Raw genomic sequence first — 18,699 nt, 5'->3', positions numbered from 1 at the left:
ATTGCAAGACAAAAAAAACCCAAAACCAAAACATGATGCTTAGTAAAGCCCCATGAAAACACACAATTGTAATGTGACTGAGAGCATTTCAGGGCACGAGTTACACATTCTGTTCCCATGGAGAATCCTCTATAAGTTGTGTTTCACAAGCATTGTACAACACCGATTCTCAAATCTATATTTACATGGGCAAGTCTTTAGAGTCCAATTGAAACACGGTGTTACAAGACAGACACTTCCAACTGTAAAATGAGAAGTATTTTACCTGCAAGAGTTCTACATGACTAGCAGAGCTGAAGTAGAGTTGGATCAGTTGCAGGACTGGCATGACAGAAGCAAGCAAGGTGTGTACCAAATTATTTTACTAAAGAAATTTGCTCTTCAACCTTGGAGAGCTTGTATGCGACCTACAAAAATTCAGTTTACTGATAAAACTCGTCATTGGAGGATATGCTTCAGAGGATCATAGGGTAGGAGGAAGGAAAAACAAAAAAACAAAAAAAAAAAACCCCTTACTGGTAGCAATTTACCGCTTCCAGTGCTGTTCTGAACCTTCTCTACCATCTTGTGATCGCAGCTCTGACTAGCTAGCAGTCACTGATAATACTAATATCACTCAACATAACTCAGACTTACATTGGAAAGTGACTTCCAGCCCGTCAGCACCAGAGTGATCCAGCAGGTCACAACTTTGGTCACATGGTGGACAGGAGAAATGGTGCGGCGCTGAGAACAAAAGTTTGTGACTGGTAAGTATTTTAAAACACAGGGCCTATATTACTAACACCCAGCCAATGCTGAAGAAACATCTTTGCAGAGACCTGTTTTACAGATGTGAACCTGACAGATAAGCCATTGATTTAATTATGGAGGTACTGAAACACGCTGCACGTTAGTTATATACATTGTCTGCATAACCTACATGTAACATCACAATTTCCAAAGAAATGGTAACGCCAACGTGTTATAAGTATGCAAAGCAACATTGATTCATCTGGAAATCATATGTGTAACAACATTTATGAAGTTGGGATACAACCTCCCCACAAAGCAGCATTCAACTTGGGACAAACAGGAAAGCAAATCATACTGGGGTCAAACATTAGGGGCTTACATGGTCACACAAAAGTCTGTCCATTTCTGCGAGGTCATCAACACTATGTTTTCCATGAAGTGTGAGCCTGCTTGTGACCAATTTGTTCAGGTGTCTGCTGTATTAAAGGCTGCCTTGTTAACTTTGGACCAGACAGCCTCAGCCATACCGAAGCCACTTCACAGTAGCCCAGACTAAGACTTTGGCATCCTAGAGCCTTCTACACGTGAAGGCAGCCCACACTGTATTCTGGCTGGCTCAGTGTAATATGACAATTGGAGTTCCAGAGCATCAGTCGGGCATCTTTCCCTAGGTGATGGAAGTCGTGGATTTGTGCACTGGATTGCAGTTCATTGCTGGAAGAATGGCAATCCAAACAATGATACTCATTTCTATTTAGAGGCTGCATACTGCGAGCAGGATAACAACGTCACACTGCTACTCTGAGCCAGCTAGGAGGGACCACAAGGTAATCCTGTCTGCTCTTGGGTTATTAAAAGGTCTGCAAAAAGGAGATCATCAGAGCCCGCTTGTCGGGGAAGATGACAAAAGGTCGTCTAATAGTTCGGTGCAGGCTTGCATTTCATTTTTTGCAATTCTAGGTTGCAAAACAATGAACATTTTTCTGAGCAGCCAAAACCAGGACAACCAGTCTCGCCACATTATATAATTAATGTTTTGCCATTATTTATAAAACATTTAGCAAGGGATCATGTTGTAATAAAACAAGCACCTGCTGTGATGGATACTTTTTTTTTTAAGTTTCTTAAAGGCTACACCCATTCTGAACAAGATTTGTATAGTCAGTGGGCAACAAAGCAGCCCTCGAAATGGAGTGATCTGTAGAGTAACCTGAAATCACCTCCTTTCTCCTAATAAACAAAGAAACCAGTGGAGTAATCCAATACAAGCACATTGTACCTGGGAATGTAAGGCCTCATTCCGACATACATGTTGCAGGCATGTATTCTAGCCATGTTTTTCACTGTTTCAACATATACCCATTATAGTTTATCAGGCTGTTCATAAAAAAAAAAAAAAAAAAAAAGTTATGGCTCTGGGAAGGAGGAAAAAACGAAAATGCAAAGTCTCAAGGTGAAGGGGTAATGGAGAACAGCAAGCCATATTCCAGCAGCTGCTCCCTTACAGTCATCAGGGTGGTGCAGGGGGCTGTTACTGTCGGTGGTCACCGTACTGCGAGTAGTTGGAATCACTTCTCCGACACCTTGAGAAGCAGCCAGTGATCGCAGTGTGCCCGCTGTAGTGGCCGGTCTGTTCTCCCTACAGCTGCTCAGTCATCAGGGGGCTGGAACGTAATTTTCTCAATATAGTCACATGATTTAAAGGCCATTTACCTGCAGGCACCTGTCCACTCCTAAACCTCCAGATTATTGTTTCATACTCATAGGATTTTCTGAATGTTGAAATTATGCCATTTCCTATGAATTTCAAGATTTCCTAATAAGTAACAGGAAGAAAGCATCACAGATATGTAGTATCTTCATATTAACACATAGGAGATTGCAACACTTTACAAGAATAGTAGCCATGAATATCTAGAGACAAGAGAAATCTAGCCCCAAGAGTCAGATGTGTTACCGCGTACAACTTGCAGTTGCATAGTAAAGGTGCTGTCACACTTCGGGATTGCTGGTGCATCGCTAAGTGGTCGCTAGTGAGCTGAAACACAGGCAGATGTCACCAGCGATGCAGCAGGGGTCGGGGTCGCTACTTACCTGTCAGACGAGGCGACCCTGACGTCCTCCCGCCCGCGTCCACACATCGCTTGTCGGCGCCACAGGAAGCTAACGACGAGAAACGGTCCAGGACGTTCTCGTGCGAGCAGCGATAATCAGCGGGGGAGCCGGTCGGAGGTAAGTATCAGACATAGCGATATCGCTAGCAATATCGCTGCTACGTCACAAAACCAGTGACGTTATAGCGATATTGCTAGCGATATCGCTTAGTATGACAGGCCCTTTAGAATCCAAGTCTTATCCAGGCCCCTTTACTACTCAGTATGTGCATGTTAGCAGCCAGGCTTAAGCTTTTGAGTTAAGTTAAAGTGAGCCTGTGACTTATGCTTCCCAAACCACAAGCAGTATGATTATCCCTAGAGTGAGAAAATGGTAAGCCTAGTGTAAAGATCCAGGTGGCCTCTCCTCGTACCACTTCAGGCAATTGACAAGGAGGCTCTCCCATACATACACTAATGGGATAGCCCTGTCAATCTCCTCTAGTGGTGCAGGGAAGAGCTGGTTGGGGCAGTCCTGACTCCTCTCTGCCCTTGGTCCCCAGCCAAATCTCCAAACTGGAATTTTCCATGAAATGCCAGAGTGTTTCCGAGAAAAACATAACCGGCTGCAATCGTGCTGCAGCCAGGCTCATTCATGAGACGTGTGGTTTTGGCAGCATGAATCAAGTGACAGGTTCCCTTTAAAGTGTATTGGTGCTGATGACCTCATACGGTTTTGACAGAGGAAGACTACTGAACTTGTGTAAGGAGATCTAAATAGATGGTTTCATTGCTTTGTCACTCAGCCTTCATACTCCATATCTCAGTATGAGTGAACATCATTGAATATCATGTTGTAATGACATCACTGCGACAGCAACCCTCCAAAAAACACAAGACACCTTCGGCCCGACTCATCATTGCATGTGTGACAGTTTGTCAAATCACAAAGCCAAACCACTTGGCTTTTAGGTGGTTTAGTTATTATGTTCACATCATTTATGGCCTTCCAGATGTTTTAGATTGATGATTTCTATTACGACAATCCCCCCACCCAAAGTCTGCAAAATGTGGAACTTTTTGCACTAAAGTCACAAAAACGGGAGAAGGAACAGAGAAAGAATATATGAAAAAAAAAAAAAATAGATAATATATATATTTTTTTTTTTAATTGCAGGCACCATTTTGTTAATATGGTGCAAAAAAGTCGGTAAACGTCACGAATGCCGAGGGTCCTTAGAACACTAGTAATCGCTTGTAGCACAGCACCACCTCATTTTAATTCACTGGTGGGCGTCATCAATAACCTAAGCTTTGTGCCTTTTTAGATGTCCTCTGCTTGAAACCTGTCAGGAAGTCTAGAAATAAACTAGTCACTCATGTTGATTTTGCCTATAGCTTACGCTATCCTCATAGGTTGCGTTTTTGAAGCGCAAGGCAAAACCAGCTTAGCTTTTACTGCGTGGGAATGCTGGGCGACAAGACATGTTTCTCAGACTCCATTATCACATTACACAGAGTAATAGTCTGTAGCATGGTTGACTTATGGGATCAGATTAATAAGAAAGCCTACTGCCACGTTACCAGAAAACAGCAGTCCAAGGTATGTCAGCCTGGAGTACGTGCCTCCAGCACCGTGATACTTCTCTACAAATCCCACCCGAAGCTGATAAAATCCAGATAACCAGCACTGGAGGAAAGCATGTCAGCAGCATTGGGCAAATAGCTCAGAAGGCATTTCTCTGTATATTCCCTGCACTGAGGTTACACATCAGTAATGATGGTACAATGTGTGCGCAGTCTTACACAAGACAGGAAATTCTCAGTCCATGGAAGGAGTTACACTGGGAATAATGTAATTCACATGATCTGACACACGAGAGGACCCCAAAGATGCCAAGCCACATGCAGAAAATGGTTATTCTAGAATGGCTGCTGCATCTATAACTGTACATTTTATCTAAACACCAGCCAGCCTGTGCCAAAAATACACTTTACTGGAGAAGTGTCCGCTTCATTAAAGGTCAGCCAGAAAGATGATTATTGCGACCTGTCCACATTAACAATTGAGCTCACAAGCAGTTTGGGGCGACTAGTGATTGCCTAAAGCCCCGCAATCATTTTAGGGGCAAACAAGCTTTTGGTAGTATTCAGAATCCACAAGCTTGGTGCCAAGTCACATACATTATGGGCTAGAAATATTTACTTCTACAGGCATACTATTCCGATCATACACAATCTGGGGGTCTTGGCGAGAACAGTGGTGGTACAAGAGGCAAAACGTTAGACACAAGAGTTGGGAAATTGTAAAGCTGTAATACACTTCATATTGAACCCTTTACGTTTCTCAATGACTGGATTTCTATAAATTTTAATTAAGTAATCAGTGAGATGCTGAATGGTTCGTCACATCATTAATTTAGTCCACTATAAAGAATTAAAGGGAACCTGTCACCAGTTTTTGGCCTATCAACTAAAAATATCATCTAATAGAATGTGAGCTATACAATCCCCAACTACTTGTGAAACCCCGACTCCCCAATGAATTCCCCATAAAAACCTTTTATATTGCTCCCGCGCTGTATGTAAATATCCTTGGTCCGGTCTGATGGGCGTTGGTTCTGGTCCCTCTCGCCACCCCAAATCGTCGTGCGGTACGCATTCCTTTCTGCGAGTTGCGTTGTTTGCTTACAGGTCCCGTGCGTGCGCATTCAAATTGCCTCCCGCGCATGCGCAGTATGCTTTGCCCAACTGCGTGCAAAGCCGAAAAGCATTAGTGCACATGTGCCGGTATACAGCAAAATACTTCCGGGACATAGTACTTCCAGCATATGCAAACTAATGCTTTTCGGCTTTGCCTGCAGTTGGGCAAAGCAAACTGCATACGCGCGGGAGGCAATTTGAATGCGCACGCGCGGGACCTGTGCGCGAACAACGCTATTCATACAACAGAATGCGTACAGCACGCCGATTTGGGGTGGAGAGAGGGACCAGAACCAACGCCCATCGGACCGAGGATATTACCATACCGCGCGCGAGCAATATAAAACGTTTTTATGGGGAATTCATGGGGAGTCAGGGGGTTTCACAAGTAGTTGGGGAATGTATAGCTCACGCTCTATGATATTTTTAGTTGATAGGCCAAAAAACTGGTGACAGGAATCCTTTAATCTACATTTTTCTGTATCAGCTCTAACGCATAAGAGACTTCCAATGTGATGTGGTCCAGTTCGTCACTCACCCAACACAAATAATTGTTAGATAACAAATGACCGCAGCATCCTACCAAACAAGCTTAGTCTTAATTCGTTTCCATCCATACATCTGAAAATGAGATCCAAACAGCAGGAGACTGAATTAAGATTATTTGCAACCCGTCTGATGCGCTGGAAGAACAGAAAGCTCTGACGTTGCTGAAACACTATGCACAACACTCGAGAGATACAACTTCTGTCAGGCACCTTAAAGGATCACTTAGAGGACGCCGTAACTTACAAAAGAGCAGTGATCAAGCAGAATCTGAAAAGTGGAACAAGTTCTATTTTCATCCATTCATGCATCAACTTCGAGGGATTCCTGGGCACTCCCATGGTTCTATAGAGATGGGATTTACACTACTGCCAAAATCCTCAATTAAAGGAGTTTATCTGCACAATACAGATGGAGGAATCTTAAAAATCTACACAGAGGTTAATAAACCTTTTGCATTAAATATGAGAGGTCACCCTTACAGACCTGTCCATTATATAGTATTGCTCATAAATCAAGCAGTAACACTGAGAATCTTAAGAAACATTGATAACACGGCCATCAGTGCGCAGGCACGAACCCCCAAATAGTATTATCCAATCAGAGCTGACTGACAACTGCATGAGGCATCACTGTGCAGAGCTGCAAGAAAAACAAAAAATTGAGAAAGTTTGAAAATTAAAAGTTTGAGAGAATGGATTAATACTTTCCAGAAGGTCACCATGTTGGGGTGTCTACAGAAGAGGTGCGCCACTACTGCTCTAATAAACACTACTTACGTGTTGGGAAAACAAACACTGCAGCAAGTTCACAGCTACGTAAGCCAGTCTAACTATTCGTCAGCACAAATTTACACTCAAAGTCACCGATCGGTACCATACAGATCTTTTCAAGTGTGGAAAGGCAGAGGAAAAAAAAAAAAAAAGAGAAATATAAACAAAGGTTGAGCCCTTGCAAAATGCAGAGTCAACGCACAAAGTGTATTCTGCCAAAACACTCATAAAAGAAGCAGCCGGGGAAAACAAACAACCGGCTGCGCGTTTTATATGCAATCTCCCCTGTGTAATATTAACGAATTGTGAAATTAAACCAAGCGACACCAATTTGTTCCTCGGAACACAAACACTGGAAGTTTACCTGGTAACAACTAGCCGTTAACTCCATCACCGCTTGGAAGGCTGCACGGGTCAGATAATACAAAGCTGTATCACAGGACACAATTTGAGGGGATGGGTTATCTAACCTATGGTATCACCATACGCATCTTTTCAAAGACATATGGAAACATACTAAATAAGTGTGTACACACCAGTGACGAGAAAGTGCAAACTCTTACCTTGAGTAGCCATTTGAAAAGATGGGCCTTCCTGAATAATTTATATTCCCAGCGGTATGGTCATCCCCAGTCCCATGGACCCTACTCCATGAATCCGAAACGGTGGACAAAGTTGTGCCCAAAGCAAAAATTGGCTTCTGATCCGGCTGTTTCTGAGCCATGGGGGAGGCGTTCAAGTCATAGTGGTACATTTGACCCCCTGAAGTGCTAACACCATGCACAGAAATTGCTGGCGATTTGTTACCAAATAGACGAGATCCTGAAAAATGGCTACTACAATAAGCTGGACTAAATTTTTCCTGCTTAACCACTCCGGGGGTACACAGCTCTATAAAGTCCTCTTTTTCAGTTTTCACTTGAGACAGCTGTATTTCAGGGTTGGCAAGTAGCAAGTCCTCCACTTTAGGTGTACAATCCTGTGTAATGAGAGGTTTGCTGTCCTCATTTAACGCACCGGACCTCAAAAGAAATTCATCATCAGTGGTCAAAGGGGAAAGTAATCCAACTGCATCATCTTCAAAAATGGGGTCCAACTCCCATGGACTGCCTTTGCCATCCCTCGGTGAACCTGCGGGTAAGTCTAAATCCCGTAAAAGGTCAAAGGTGCTTTGGTCTTTGGAATACAACTTGGCGACACTGCTCCCAATGCTGCCCCCCTGACTCTGGGCAGAAGGACCCGCTTGGGTAGACATATCACATTTGATGCCTCCTTGGTCTTCAGGGCCTGCAGGAACAGGTGGTTTTGCCTGAAGACTGGCAATGCTCTCTTCCAAGAGCTTGAAATCTGTATCTGCTGTTGGAACTCCAATTGGAGCCTGCTGAGTATAGCCAAGTTCGTTGCCCATTACTTTTGTGTCTGGCTCCCCCATATAGAGTCCCATTGAAAGAGAGACTGCCTTGGACAGGTCCGGCTGTGGCACATTGCCTAAACCCTTAGCTGGGTCCACAGTTAACTGTTGTTGCTGCTGCTGTGGCTGTCTTGTGTCTGGCAGTCCTGCAGGTGATGCAGCAGAAGATGTAGAAGTGTTCACACAGGCTCCACCTCGGTAGGTTGTAAATAAGTCAATCACATTCCCTGTCTTGTCACCGTAATGTGCGCCTGTCACAGCCTGAGATTCATTGGGTGGCTTTAATAGGTCTTTGGGATCCATCGAGTACCGATGCCTGAGATGTGAAAGGGAAGAAAACAGAATCGTAAAAAAAAAAAAAGACAACAAAAGACAGCAAGGATTACCTTTAACCCTTCATTGCCCTATGACAATAAAGGAAAGCATATGACTAATAAAACACCAATTTAAAGCAACAAGGTGGAGATGGAAAGGTTAGCTGTAACCCGACAGAGCACGATCACCACACCTGCCCTGATGGTACACCATGCCATGCTTCAGCTGTGTTAGGCTCTTCTGGAGAGACATTTGTACCGGCACATGTAGTCTCCAGCCCTCGTCTCTGTTCTCAATCAGGCTTCTATTGACCAGAATATACAACAACGCATTACTGGGAAACAGACATACGTTCTGCAGTGTCACTAATTAAAGATTAGCAATGCAAATCCCAACTTCCTAACACTATATATTGTGCCTCGCAGCACACCCTGCACACAGCTCCTACAACATGGAGGCTCCATCTTTATTCTATAGATTTATAATCAGATATATTCAGTCTTCAGGGTGTAATATATTCCTATTAAACACAGGAACAATTCCCCTAAGGCTATGTGCACACGTTGCGGATTTTTCTGCGGATCCGCAGCGTTTCTGGCCCTGCGGGTCAGCAGCAGAATCCGCTGCGTTGTACAGTACCACTCTACTCTATGTAAAATGGAAACCGCTGGGCACACGCTGTGGAATTTTCTACGCAGTTTTGCAGCGGTTTCAAATCCGCAGAAAGAAATGACATGTCACTTCTTTTCTGCGGATTCCCCTGCAGTTTACCATCTCCTCCATTGTAGAGGTGATAAACTGCAGCCTAATCCGCAGGACTTTTGACCTGAAATTTACCTGCGGATTTTACAAAATCCAGGGGGAGGGGGAGGGAGAGGAGAAATCCGCAGCACCTAAAAACTACGTGTGCACATAACCTAAAATATCCCCAAATACATGATGTCCTGCCACAAGAGCCATTCCCCAATTAGGGACAGTGTGCTTTGCTCCCCAACCACTTGTGTACTGGAGCCAAAATACCCCGTATCCAACTGATCACAATGACATATTCCACAGCACAAACATCGGAGACCTCCTGTGAAGCCCACGCTTTCTGCTGGAATACTGCAGTATACAGTGAAAGTGAGAAACAACCACAGGTTCAAGTTCGATGGGTGGACTGAAAAATGACAGTGATTATATATATATAAAATACTGGAAGATGCACACATTTTAGGGGGGTGTGTCGTGTACTCACTAGTAATAAGCGTTTGCATACAGTGAGGGGAAGATTGTCACTCACTGGTGATTGTGAGTATAGTGAAGGGAGACTGTCATGTACTTGCTAGTAATGATACTGCTGAGTATAAATGCCTCCACTCACTTAACGAGGGTGCTTAAAGGAAGGCTTCAGACGTACTCCTAATGGTGGGTGTATATGGTGAGGGGATGCTTGTCATGTACTCACTAGTACTTATAATGCTGTGTATTACTAGTGAGTACATGACAAGCATACTCCTTATACACACCCCATCATTATAAGCCCCCATTACTATACACGCACCCTTAACCACTTGACAAGCGCCGTACATGTACGGTACATGTCGTGTCTCCTCCTTTGATGTGGGACCACATCTTTCCCGGCAAATGTCAGCTGTTTTGAACAGCTGACATGTGCCTAACAGCCGCGGGTGGAACTGTGATCCACCCGCTTCAGATAACCCGCTAAATGCTGCTGTCAAACGCTTGACAGCAGCATTTAACGAGCGCTTCCAGCAATTGCGCCAGAAATCCCACCCATGGGTGACCCCATCACATGATTGTCATGCTGACCCATCTGTGATCTGCAATCAGAAGTCTCCTGCAGACCTCTATGGTTGTCAATGCCGGATTGCTATGAGCACCGCCCGGTGGTCAGCGCTCATAGCAAGTATTTCTGCTACATACAGGTGATCTGATCAATGCCTGTACGTTGCAGACCTGATGGGGTTGTGGCAGCTTCTTGTCTCCCATGGAGACTATTGAAGCATGCCAAAAGTAAAAAGAAAACGTTTTTACAAATATAAGATTGAAATCACCCCCTTTCGCTCCATACAAAATAAATAAAAAAACATACAACTTGGTATCGCCATGTTCAGAATCGTCCGATCAATATTAAAAAAAATTAACCCGATTGCTACACCAGAATCACTTTTTTTGGTCACCGCAACATTGCATTAGAATGCAATAATGGGCGATCAAAAGATCATATCTGCACCAAAATGGCATCGTTAAAAACGTCAGCTCGGCATGCAAAAAAAAAAAAGTAAGCCCTCACCCAACCCAGGTCTCAGAAAATGACGGAATTATTATTTTTTTCACCACTTAAAAAAAAAAAAAACCTAGACATGTTTGGAGTCTACGAACTCGTAATGACCTGGAGAATCATAATGGCAGCTCAGTTTTACCGTTTGGTCAAGTTGTGGAATTGCACTTTTTTTTTGCAATTTCACTGCACTTTGATTCCCCCCATCCCCATTTTTGAGTACATGATATGGTAAAACCAATGGCGTCATTCAAAAGTACAACTTGTCCCGCAAAAAACCCAAGCCCTCACACGGCCATACTGACCAACAAATAAAATAACGAGTTGTGACTCTGGGAAGGAGGGGAGCAAAAAACAAGCAAAAACAAAGATGGGCTCTGTCATGAAGGGGTTAAAACCAGTGAGTACAAGAGCCCAGTATAGTAGCCCCCCCCCATTAATATAATCCCACCCAATAATACCAGTGAGTACAGGACCCCAGCATAAGCTCCCCATCACTATACACCCCCCATTAGCACTAGTGAGTACAGGACCCCAGCATAAGCCCCCCCCATCACTATACACCCCCCATTAGCACTAGTGAGTACAGGACCCCATCACTATACACCCCCATTAGCACTAGTGAGTACAGGACCCCAGTGTAAGCCCCCCATCACTATACACCCCCCATTAGCACTAGTGAGTACAGGACCCCAGCATAAGCCCCCCCCATCACTATACACCCCCCATTAGCACTAGTGAGTACAGGACCCCATCACTATACACCCCCCATTAGCACTAGTGAGTACAGGACCCCAGTGTAAGCCCCCCCATTAGCACTAGTGAGTACAGGGCCCCAGCATAAGCCCCCCCATTAGCACTAGTGAGTACAGGACCCCAGTGTAAGCCTCCCCTCACTGTACACCCCCCATGAGCACTAGTGAGTACAGGACCCCAGCATAAGCCCCCCCATCACTATACACCCCCCATTAGCACTAGTGAGTACAGGGCCCCAGCATAAGCCCCCCCCCCATTAGCACTAGTGAGTACAGGGCCCCTGTGTAAGCCTCCCCTCACAGTACACGACGTGTATTAATACTCGTGAGCCCGTGACGTCACGTGCGGCCCCACCCCCTCAGCCCGCGCTGCTGTCAGCAGAGGAAATAAACAGCGTCTCCTCCGTCACGGGGGAGTGGAGCCCACCACCGTCCGGCGCACGTCACGGCCTAGCAACCTGTGGCTCCGCAGCTGTTGTGAGAACACAACTCCTAACGTGAGCAGCCTCCCGGGGAATGCTGGGAGTAGCGAGTTTCGGAACAGCTGGGAGCCCACAAGTCACGGCCAGCAGCAGCAGCTCGGTGACGGGCAGGGAAAGTTGAGTGCACGGACAGAGGGGGCGCACGCTCCGGCCCGTGCTCCCGGAGGGGGGGTCCGGTGCCTCTAGCAGCCCGGCGGACAGCACGCGGGGGCCGCCTCCCCGGGCTCGGGCGGGAGCGGTGCCCTTCAGGCGCCATTCGTGCGGCCCCTGCCCACTTCCATGTGCGGTAACGTCCGCTGAGCGGTGGGTGTGCGCCGGGACCACACGGAACTTCCCCGGGGTGTAGAGAGGCGTGTGAGCCGCGGCTCCCGGTAGTGCCTGCCCGCCCGCAGCTCCGGAGTGCGCCCTCCCGCCCGCAGCGCTGACACTTACTCCTCCCGGCCCTCACACTCCGGGCATGTCTCTCGCGGGTCTCCGGTGTCCCCTCCGTGCGTCGCTCCCAGCGGCCCCGATGCGCGGTGCAGACGGCAGAGGCGCCCTCGGGGTTGGGAGCCGCCTATCCCGGACATGTGGGGAGGAGAGAGGCAGAGGGCGGCCGCCCGGCGGAGGGGGCTCTGCGTGCAGGCAGAGGAGGGAGGAGAGGCCGGCGGAGGAGCGGGGAACGCTGCAACCTGTTGGCTGCTGCCGGCAACTACAGCCGCCTGTGCCCGAGCCTCCGCGCGGACTCACGGGTGGGAACCGGGCGCACACCGCCTGCTGTACCCCTGGATCTAGGCGAGCACTCCTTACAAACATGGCCTCTTACTAGGATCTGGTGTCCTGACTGCCGATGCCTGGTCTCTATTCCTGAGAAATGACTATAAATCCAGTCTTGTTCGACAAGGGGGCGTGATCCTTATGAGAAGCGTTAAGGGTCACGCCCACTTGGCTTAACGCCCCATGATGGCTGCGTATATGATCGGAAGCAGACCTGGTGCCGGCTGCTGGTAACACATCTGCTCCGATCACTGCCCACAAGCCCTTACAGCGGGGTCTGAATGGGGTGGTACGCATTTCCCATGACGAGGGCATTAGAAAAGTGTGAAACTTAATAACTGACCGGGGAAGCGGAGGCCATGGCTCCGGAGCAATAGAACCAGCGGCACTCGCGTAATTCCAGGTTTATGACCAGTGTCTCCGTATTCTTCGGTGCGGTGGGACGCCATCCCGTAGACTGCCACTTGTTTATTCCGTTACGTTCCCACAGTTCAGCTCTTCCCGTCATCCGCGCACTATGATGGAGCGCCATTTTATTCAGGGTAACTGCATTCATTTGGATGGCAGTGCTGGCTGGGTTGGCTAGAGTGCCGTGACTCAGTCTTTGCTCCCTTACCAAATGTTTCTTTTATAGTTGTATAGTTGTCATTTCCTGTTTATCAAAGATGACTTAGGAGAAAACAATATACTCCAGTTATGTTTACACCAGGGGCAGACACTGACAGCTTGGGGCCCCTGTGCAAGAAATGTAGAAATGTGTGTGTGGGCCGCCTTCCTTTTATAGCGACAAAGCTATATATATATATATATATATATATATATATATATATATAGCCACACATGTATATATTACATAGTCTCCTTTATTATGTATATTGCTGTCCCTTACACAGTGCCCTCCCTTGTTGTGTACAGTACCGTCCCTTACATATTGGATTATATAGAGCCCTGTTTTTTTATTACTTACCGTCCCGTCTTCTTAGCTGTCTAATGCAGTATGGGAAAGCTTCCTTTCTAATAGAGGAGATGGACTGGTCGTCTGGTCACCGGCTCCTCCATCAGCAGTCATTTTATATCTAAAAAGAGAGGGGACTAGGTAATAAAAGAGGGCGCTGTGAATAACAAAATTAACAAGAATACACTATGTAAGGCCAGTTTAACACGTCCAGATAATTCCAGAACCGGTAAACATGGTACCGGAGCTGTCTGTGTGGACAAGTGGTACCTCCGTGTGCCGCACGTGAGCCGCCTCTTGACCACACGGACATCCGCCGGGAAGTAGCGCTACAGTAAGCGCTGTTCCCGGCGGCTGGTGCTGACCACGGCTGACATTTTGCTCTCCTGCTCTGCCGGCAACAGCGAGCAGGAGCGCAGAATGGATGAAAACCTGACGTGGGGTCCCCCTCAGTTTATGAACCAACGAGACGAAACTTGCAGCTGGGGGCTGCAGCCCTCAGCTGTCAGCTTCATCAAGGTTGGTTCTCAAGAATAGAGGGGTCCCCACGCTGTTTTTTTAATTACTTACCCTGACTACCTGGAAGGGGCGTGACTAAGACAGCTGCCTTGGTTTTTACTGGAGCCTCTGATGGTGAGGTCAGGCTTATGCGGCAGGCAGCTGCCAGGTGCCACTCCAGGGTGGTATCTGGCTGTGGCTGCTGATCCCACTTGGGGAGACGGAACAGTAGGACGGGTACAGGCAACAGGCACGACTGACAGATGAGCACAGCTGATACTCGGATGAGTAGGCAGGCAAGCACGGCCGAGACAGAGCAGGCAGGCATGGCCGAGACACGGGCAGGGACCAATTCGAAAGGCACAGGGACACGGGCAGGAAGGAGTGGTGTATGGAATAGGTAGGGTCCTGTTCACACAGCGGATGTAGGTACTGGTACTGACAGGACAGAATGGTGTATGAAGGAACAGGTAGAGACCTGTTCACACAGCTGGTACTGGCAGGAAGGAATGGAGTGTGAAGGAACAGGTTTGGACCTGTTCACACAGGAGGAGAACTGCAAGGCTGCGGAGAAGAGCTGTAGAGCAGCAAGAGGTTCTGCAGCAGCAGAACCAGAACAAAGCAGAACTGCAAGAGTACGGAGCACAAGCAGAGTCGCAAGAGTATGGAGCAGGCAGAGCCGCAAGAGTGCAGAGCATAGGCAGAGTCACGAGTATGGCACAGGCAGACGGAGAGGACACAAGGATAGACACAGAGGTAGAGTTCAGACAAGGTAATGGTACGAGACAAGGTACAGAAACAAAGACACAGGGACCAGGATATTCTGCCTCATGAAGGGCTGCCGGAGAGGTACAAGGCAAGGTAGGAACATAGACAAGGAGGCGGATATTCTGCCTCCTAGAGGGTGGACAGACAGGTACAAGGCAAAGCTAAGAATCAAGCCTTCAGAGAAGGCGACACACAGCAGGACCTGGCCAATCAGAAGCAAGACACCGAGTAAAGACATTGCACAGGCAAGTTCCACTGGGTGGAGCTGCCCTAAATACTAAAGACCTCTTGGTAATTGGCCAGGGACACATTAGACAGGTGCACCCTGATTCCATAAGAACCAGAGAGTTCTGGCGCCACCCCCCTATGCACACAGCCAGGAAGCATGCAGAGAGCAGGCAGGTAGCAAGAGGCACACAGCATGAAGCCAGCAGCATACATAACACACAGCAAGGCCTGGAGCAGTGAGTAAGGCTAGTTTCAAATTTGCATCTTCGTGTGCAAGTAAAAACGCATGCAAAAATGCGCATGCATTTTTGCATGCGTTTGCATTTTTATGTGCATGCGTTCTCTAGGTGTCACTTTTCACAGGAGTAAACTCCTTGAAACAGACTCCACTAATGGGACATCAAACAATGTTTCTTTGTGTAAGGGGTGGTTTAAACCAGTGTCTAGACATGTTTACACAAAAAACGCATGTGCACGAAAACGCAGACGAATGCATGTCCATACGCACGCCTGCGTTCCCATAGACTAATGCGTTATTTTGTCGCATTCCGTGTGCATGCTTTTTTGACTCCTTTGGGCAGTCCCAAAAATGCAACAGGTTGCGTCCGGCGAGTCTAGACGCACACATGAAAAAAAGCATGCACACGAAAACACGGACAAAAGCGTGCAAATGCAAGACCATGCGCACGCCATGTTAAACATAGGTATGCATGACGCATGTGATCGGATGTGCACGATGTGCTGCGCAAAAAAAAAACGCTAATGTGAAACCAGCATAAGTTGGTGTGTGAGGGATGGAAGGCCATGCAGTGATGCCGGCGGGGTTGTTACAATTGCCTTCTCCATCTCTCCCATCATTGCCTTCTCCCCATCACTCCCATCATTGCCTTCACCCCATCACCCCCATCATTGCCTTCTCCCCATCACCCCCATCATTGCCTTCTCCCCATCACCCCCATCATTGCCTTCTCCCCATCATTACCTTCTCCCCATCACCCCATCATTGCCTTCTCCCCATCATTGCCTTCTCCCCATCACTCCCATCATTGCCTTCTCCCCATCATCCTCATCTTTGCCTTCTCCCCATCATCCCCATCATTACCTTCTCCCCATCACTCCCATCATTGCTTTCTCCCCATCACTCCCATTATTGCCTTCTCCCCATCACTCTCATCATTGCCTTCTCCCCATCACCCCCATCATTGCCTTCTCTCCATCGCCCCCATCATTGCCTTCTCCCCATCACCCCATCATTCCCCTCTCCACCTACACACAGACACACACACAGCACCATTGACTTCTCTGCATATTCCCCCGCAGCGCTACGCATGCACACACACCACCACTGATCTCTACACACACACACATACATACAAAACACACATACATACAAAACACACAGCACCTCTCACCTGTCCGCAGCCACAGCATCACCGGTGCCCAGGGCCGCCATCAGGGAATTACTGCCCTGACTGGCGTATGGGGCCCGGTGGGCAGAGGGGCCCCGGTCTCCTCTGCTCACCGGGCCTCTACCGGCAGGTGAACCGGGCCCTTAGCGCGGCGCTGCGGGCGGAAGCTAAACGCTATTGACATGTGGGCCCACCAGGAGAAGCGATGCGGCCAAATTTAAAGCGACCGCGGCGGTCGATAATTGCATGTAGATCTCGCGAGGTGGAGCGCGACCGGGAGAGGGACATCGCGGGAGCTGGGAGTAGCGCGATATCATCGCGGGAACTGGGGGTAGTCGCGGGAGCTGGGAGTAGCGCGATATCGTGGGAGTAGCGCGATATCATCGCGGGAGCAGCGCGATATCGAGAGGGGGACGTGTTATGATTGAGTCACCGTAAGAGGCAAAAACAGAAATGCTAGCTAAGTCCAGAAAACCAGAGAAGTTGGCAGCTATCGGATTGCAGACCCCTGAACCTATCAACACAACTAGCAGTAGCCGTGGGGGGTTCCTACGATGCCCTAGACCCCTCGATCACAGCCGGAGAAATAGCTAGGCCTAAAGAAAGAAAGGGGAAAACTAAACTGCCCCAGAGCAGACCCCAAAGCAATAGGCAGCCCCCAACATATAATGACGATGAAGCAAGATGAAAACACTTACACAGACAGAAAGATAGACTGAGCAAAGACGGGGCCCAATCTAGCTAGATAGGAAAGGACAGGAAGGCTGCTGTCTGCAATCCGTGAAAAACCCTATGAAAATAAGAGCCAAAAGACTGACAGTGAAAAAGGCCCTGAAGATGCTAGGCTTCAAAAAAAAGCTATGTCAGTACTCAGGAAATTCTGAAGACAGAGCTACAGGCAAAAGGAGATTCAGCTCACCCCAGCAGGGAATGGCAGAATCCAGAAAAGCAAGGAAAACAAAAACAAAACACTAATGCAAAGCAGAAAAACTTAGCTTAGAGGAGCAGGAATCAGACTGGTGTCCTAGAAGTCCACAGAGAAATCACCCGCAGGGCAGAAGGGCGTCGGCAGCCCTATATCCAGTCCGTGACTCCACTCAGCCAGTCATCCTCATCAGGTCCAGGTGCCTGATAATCAGGCTCATTACCTTCCTTCACCAGAATAGGGAGTTCACCAGACCTCAGTGACGAAGGGGAAAATGAACTCACAACAGTACCTCCCCCTTGAGGAGGGGTCACCGAACCCTCAACCACGCCACCAGGGCGATCAGGGTGAGCCCGATGAAAGGCACGCACCAATCTTTTGGCATGAATATCAGAGGCAGAGACCCAGGAATTATCCTCCTGACCATAACCCTTCCACTTAACCAAATACTGGAGTCTCCGTCTAGCCAGACGGGAATCCAGTATTTTCTCTACCTCATATTCCATGTTACCTTCAACCAATACAGGGTCTGGAGGTGCCACCCCAGGAACAACTGGTTCAACAAACCTCTTCAACAAGGACTTATGGAACACATTATGGATTTTAAATGTGACAGGAAGAGCCAAACGGAAAGAGACCGGATTAATAATCTCCAAAATCTTGTAAGGTCCAATAAATTTAGGCTTAAACTTAGGAGAAGCCACCTTCATAGCAATATTTTTTGATGATAACCACACCATATCACCAATCTTAAACTGGGGACCAATGGTCCTATGTCGATTGGAAAACCGCTGGGCCTTTTCCAGGGAGAGAGATAACTTATCCACCACTTGGTCCCAGATCTGGTGCATTCTCTCCACCACAGTGTCAACACCTGGGCAGGCAGAAGGCTCCACCTGCCCTGAAGAAAATCGAGGATGAAACCCAAAGTTACAAAAAAAAGGTGACATCAAAGTGGCAGAACTAGCTCTATTATTTAAAGCAAATTCGGCCAAGGGCAAAAATGAAACCCAATCATCCTGATCAGTGGAAATAAAACATCTCACATACGACTCCAAGGTCT

At 47.5% G+C, this 18,699-nt stretch overlaps 1 protein-coding gene and 1 long non-coding RNA gene across 7 annotated transcripts in view; one reads left to right on the top strand and one right to left on the bottom strand.

Annotated features, from left to right (window-relative positions):
• The window catches only part of LOC141088995 (glucocorticoid receptor-like), a 70,624-nt gene extending 57,664 nt beyond the window's left edge, over positions 1-12,960 (bottom strand). Inside the window, exons 1-3 of one of the 6 annotated variants that reach the window (XM_073575277.1) lie at positions 10,972-11,404; positions 8,770-8,880; positions 7,414-8,577 (exon numbers count right to left, since the gene is read on the bottom strand). In XM_073575277.1, the coding sequence (XP_073431378.1) occupies positions 7,414-8,577; positions 8,770-8,828 (1,223 nt within the window). In that variant the 5' untranslated portion in view covers positions 8,829-8,880; positions 10,972-11,404. Of the gene's footprint in view, positions 1-7,413; positions 8,578-8,769; positions 8,881-9,413; positions 10,896-10,971; positions 11,405-12,529; positions 12,836-12,902 lie in introns of those variants that run through there. The other 5 variants (XM_073575276.1, XM_073575278.1, XM_073575279.1 and 2 more) reach the window with 5 other exon arrangements.
• Positions 11,917-18,699, top strand: part of LOC141088996 (uncharacterized) — a 34,587-nt gene continuing 27,804 nt past the window's right edge. Inside the window, exon 1 of the long non-coding RNA XR_012232122.1 lies at positions 11,917-12,112. This is a non-coding gene — a long non-coding RNA (uncharacterized lncRNA). The remainder of the gene's footprint in view (positions 12,113-18,699) is intronic.

This window comes from Dendrobates tinctorius, unplaced genomic scaffold (genome assembly GCF_039654945.1).
Source record: "Dendrobates tinctorius isolate UK_male_01 unplaced genomic scaffold, ASM3965494v1 ptg000043l, whole genome shotgun sequence".
NCBI classification, from domain to species: Eukaryota; Metazoa; Chordata; class Amphibia; order Anura; family Dendrobatidae; genus Dendrobates; species Dendrobates tinctorius.
Note: the sequence above shows the minus strand (reverse complement) of the source record. Positions and strands in the feature narration are given on the sequence as shown.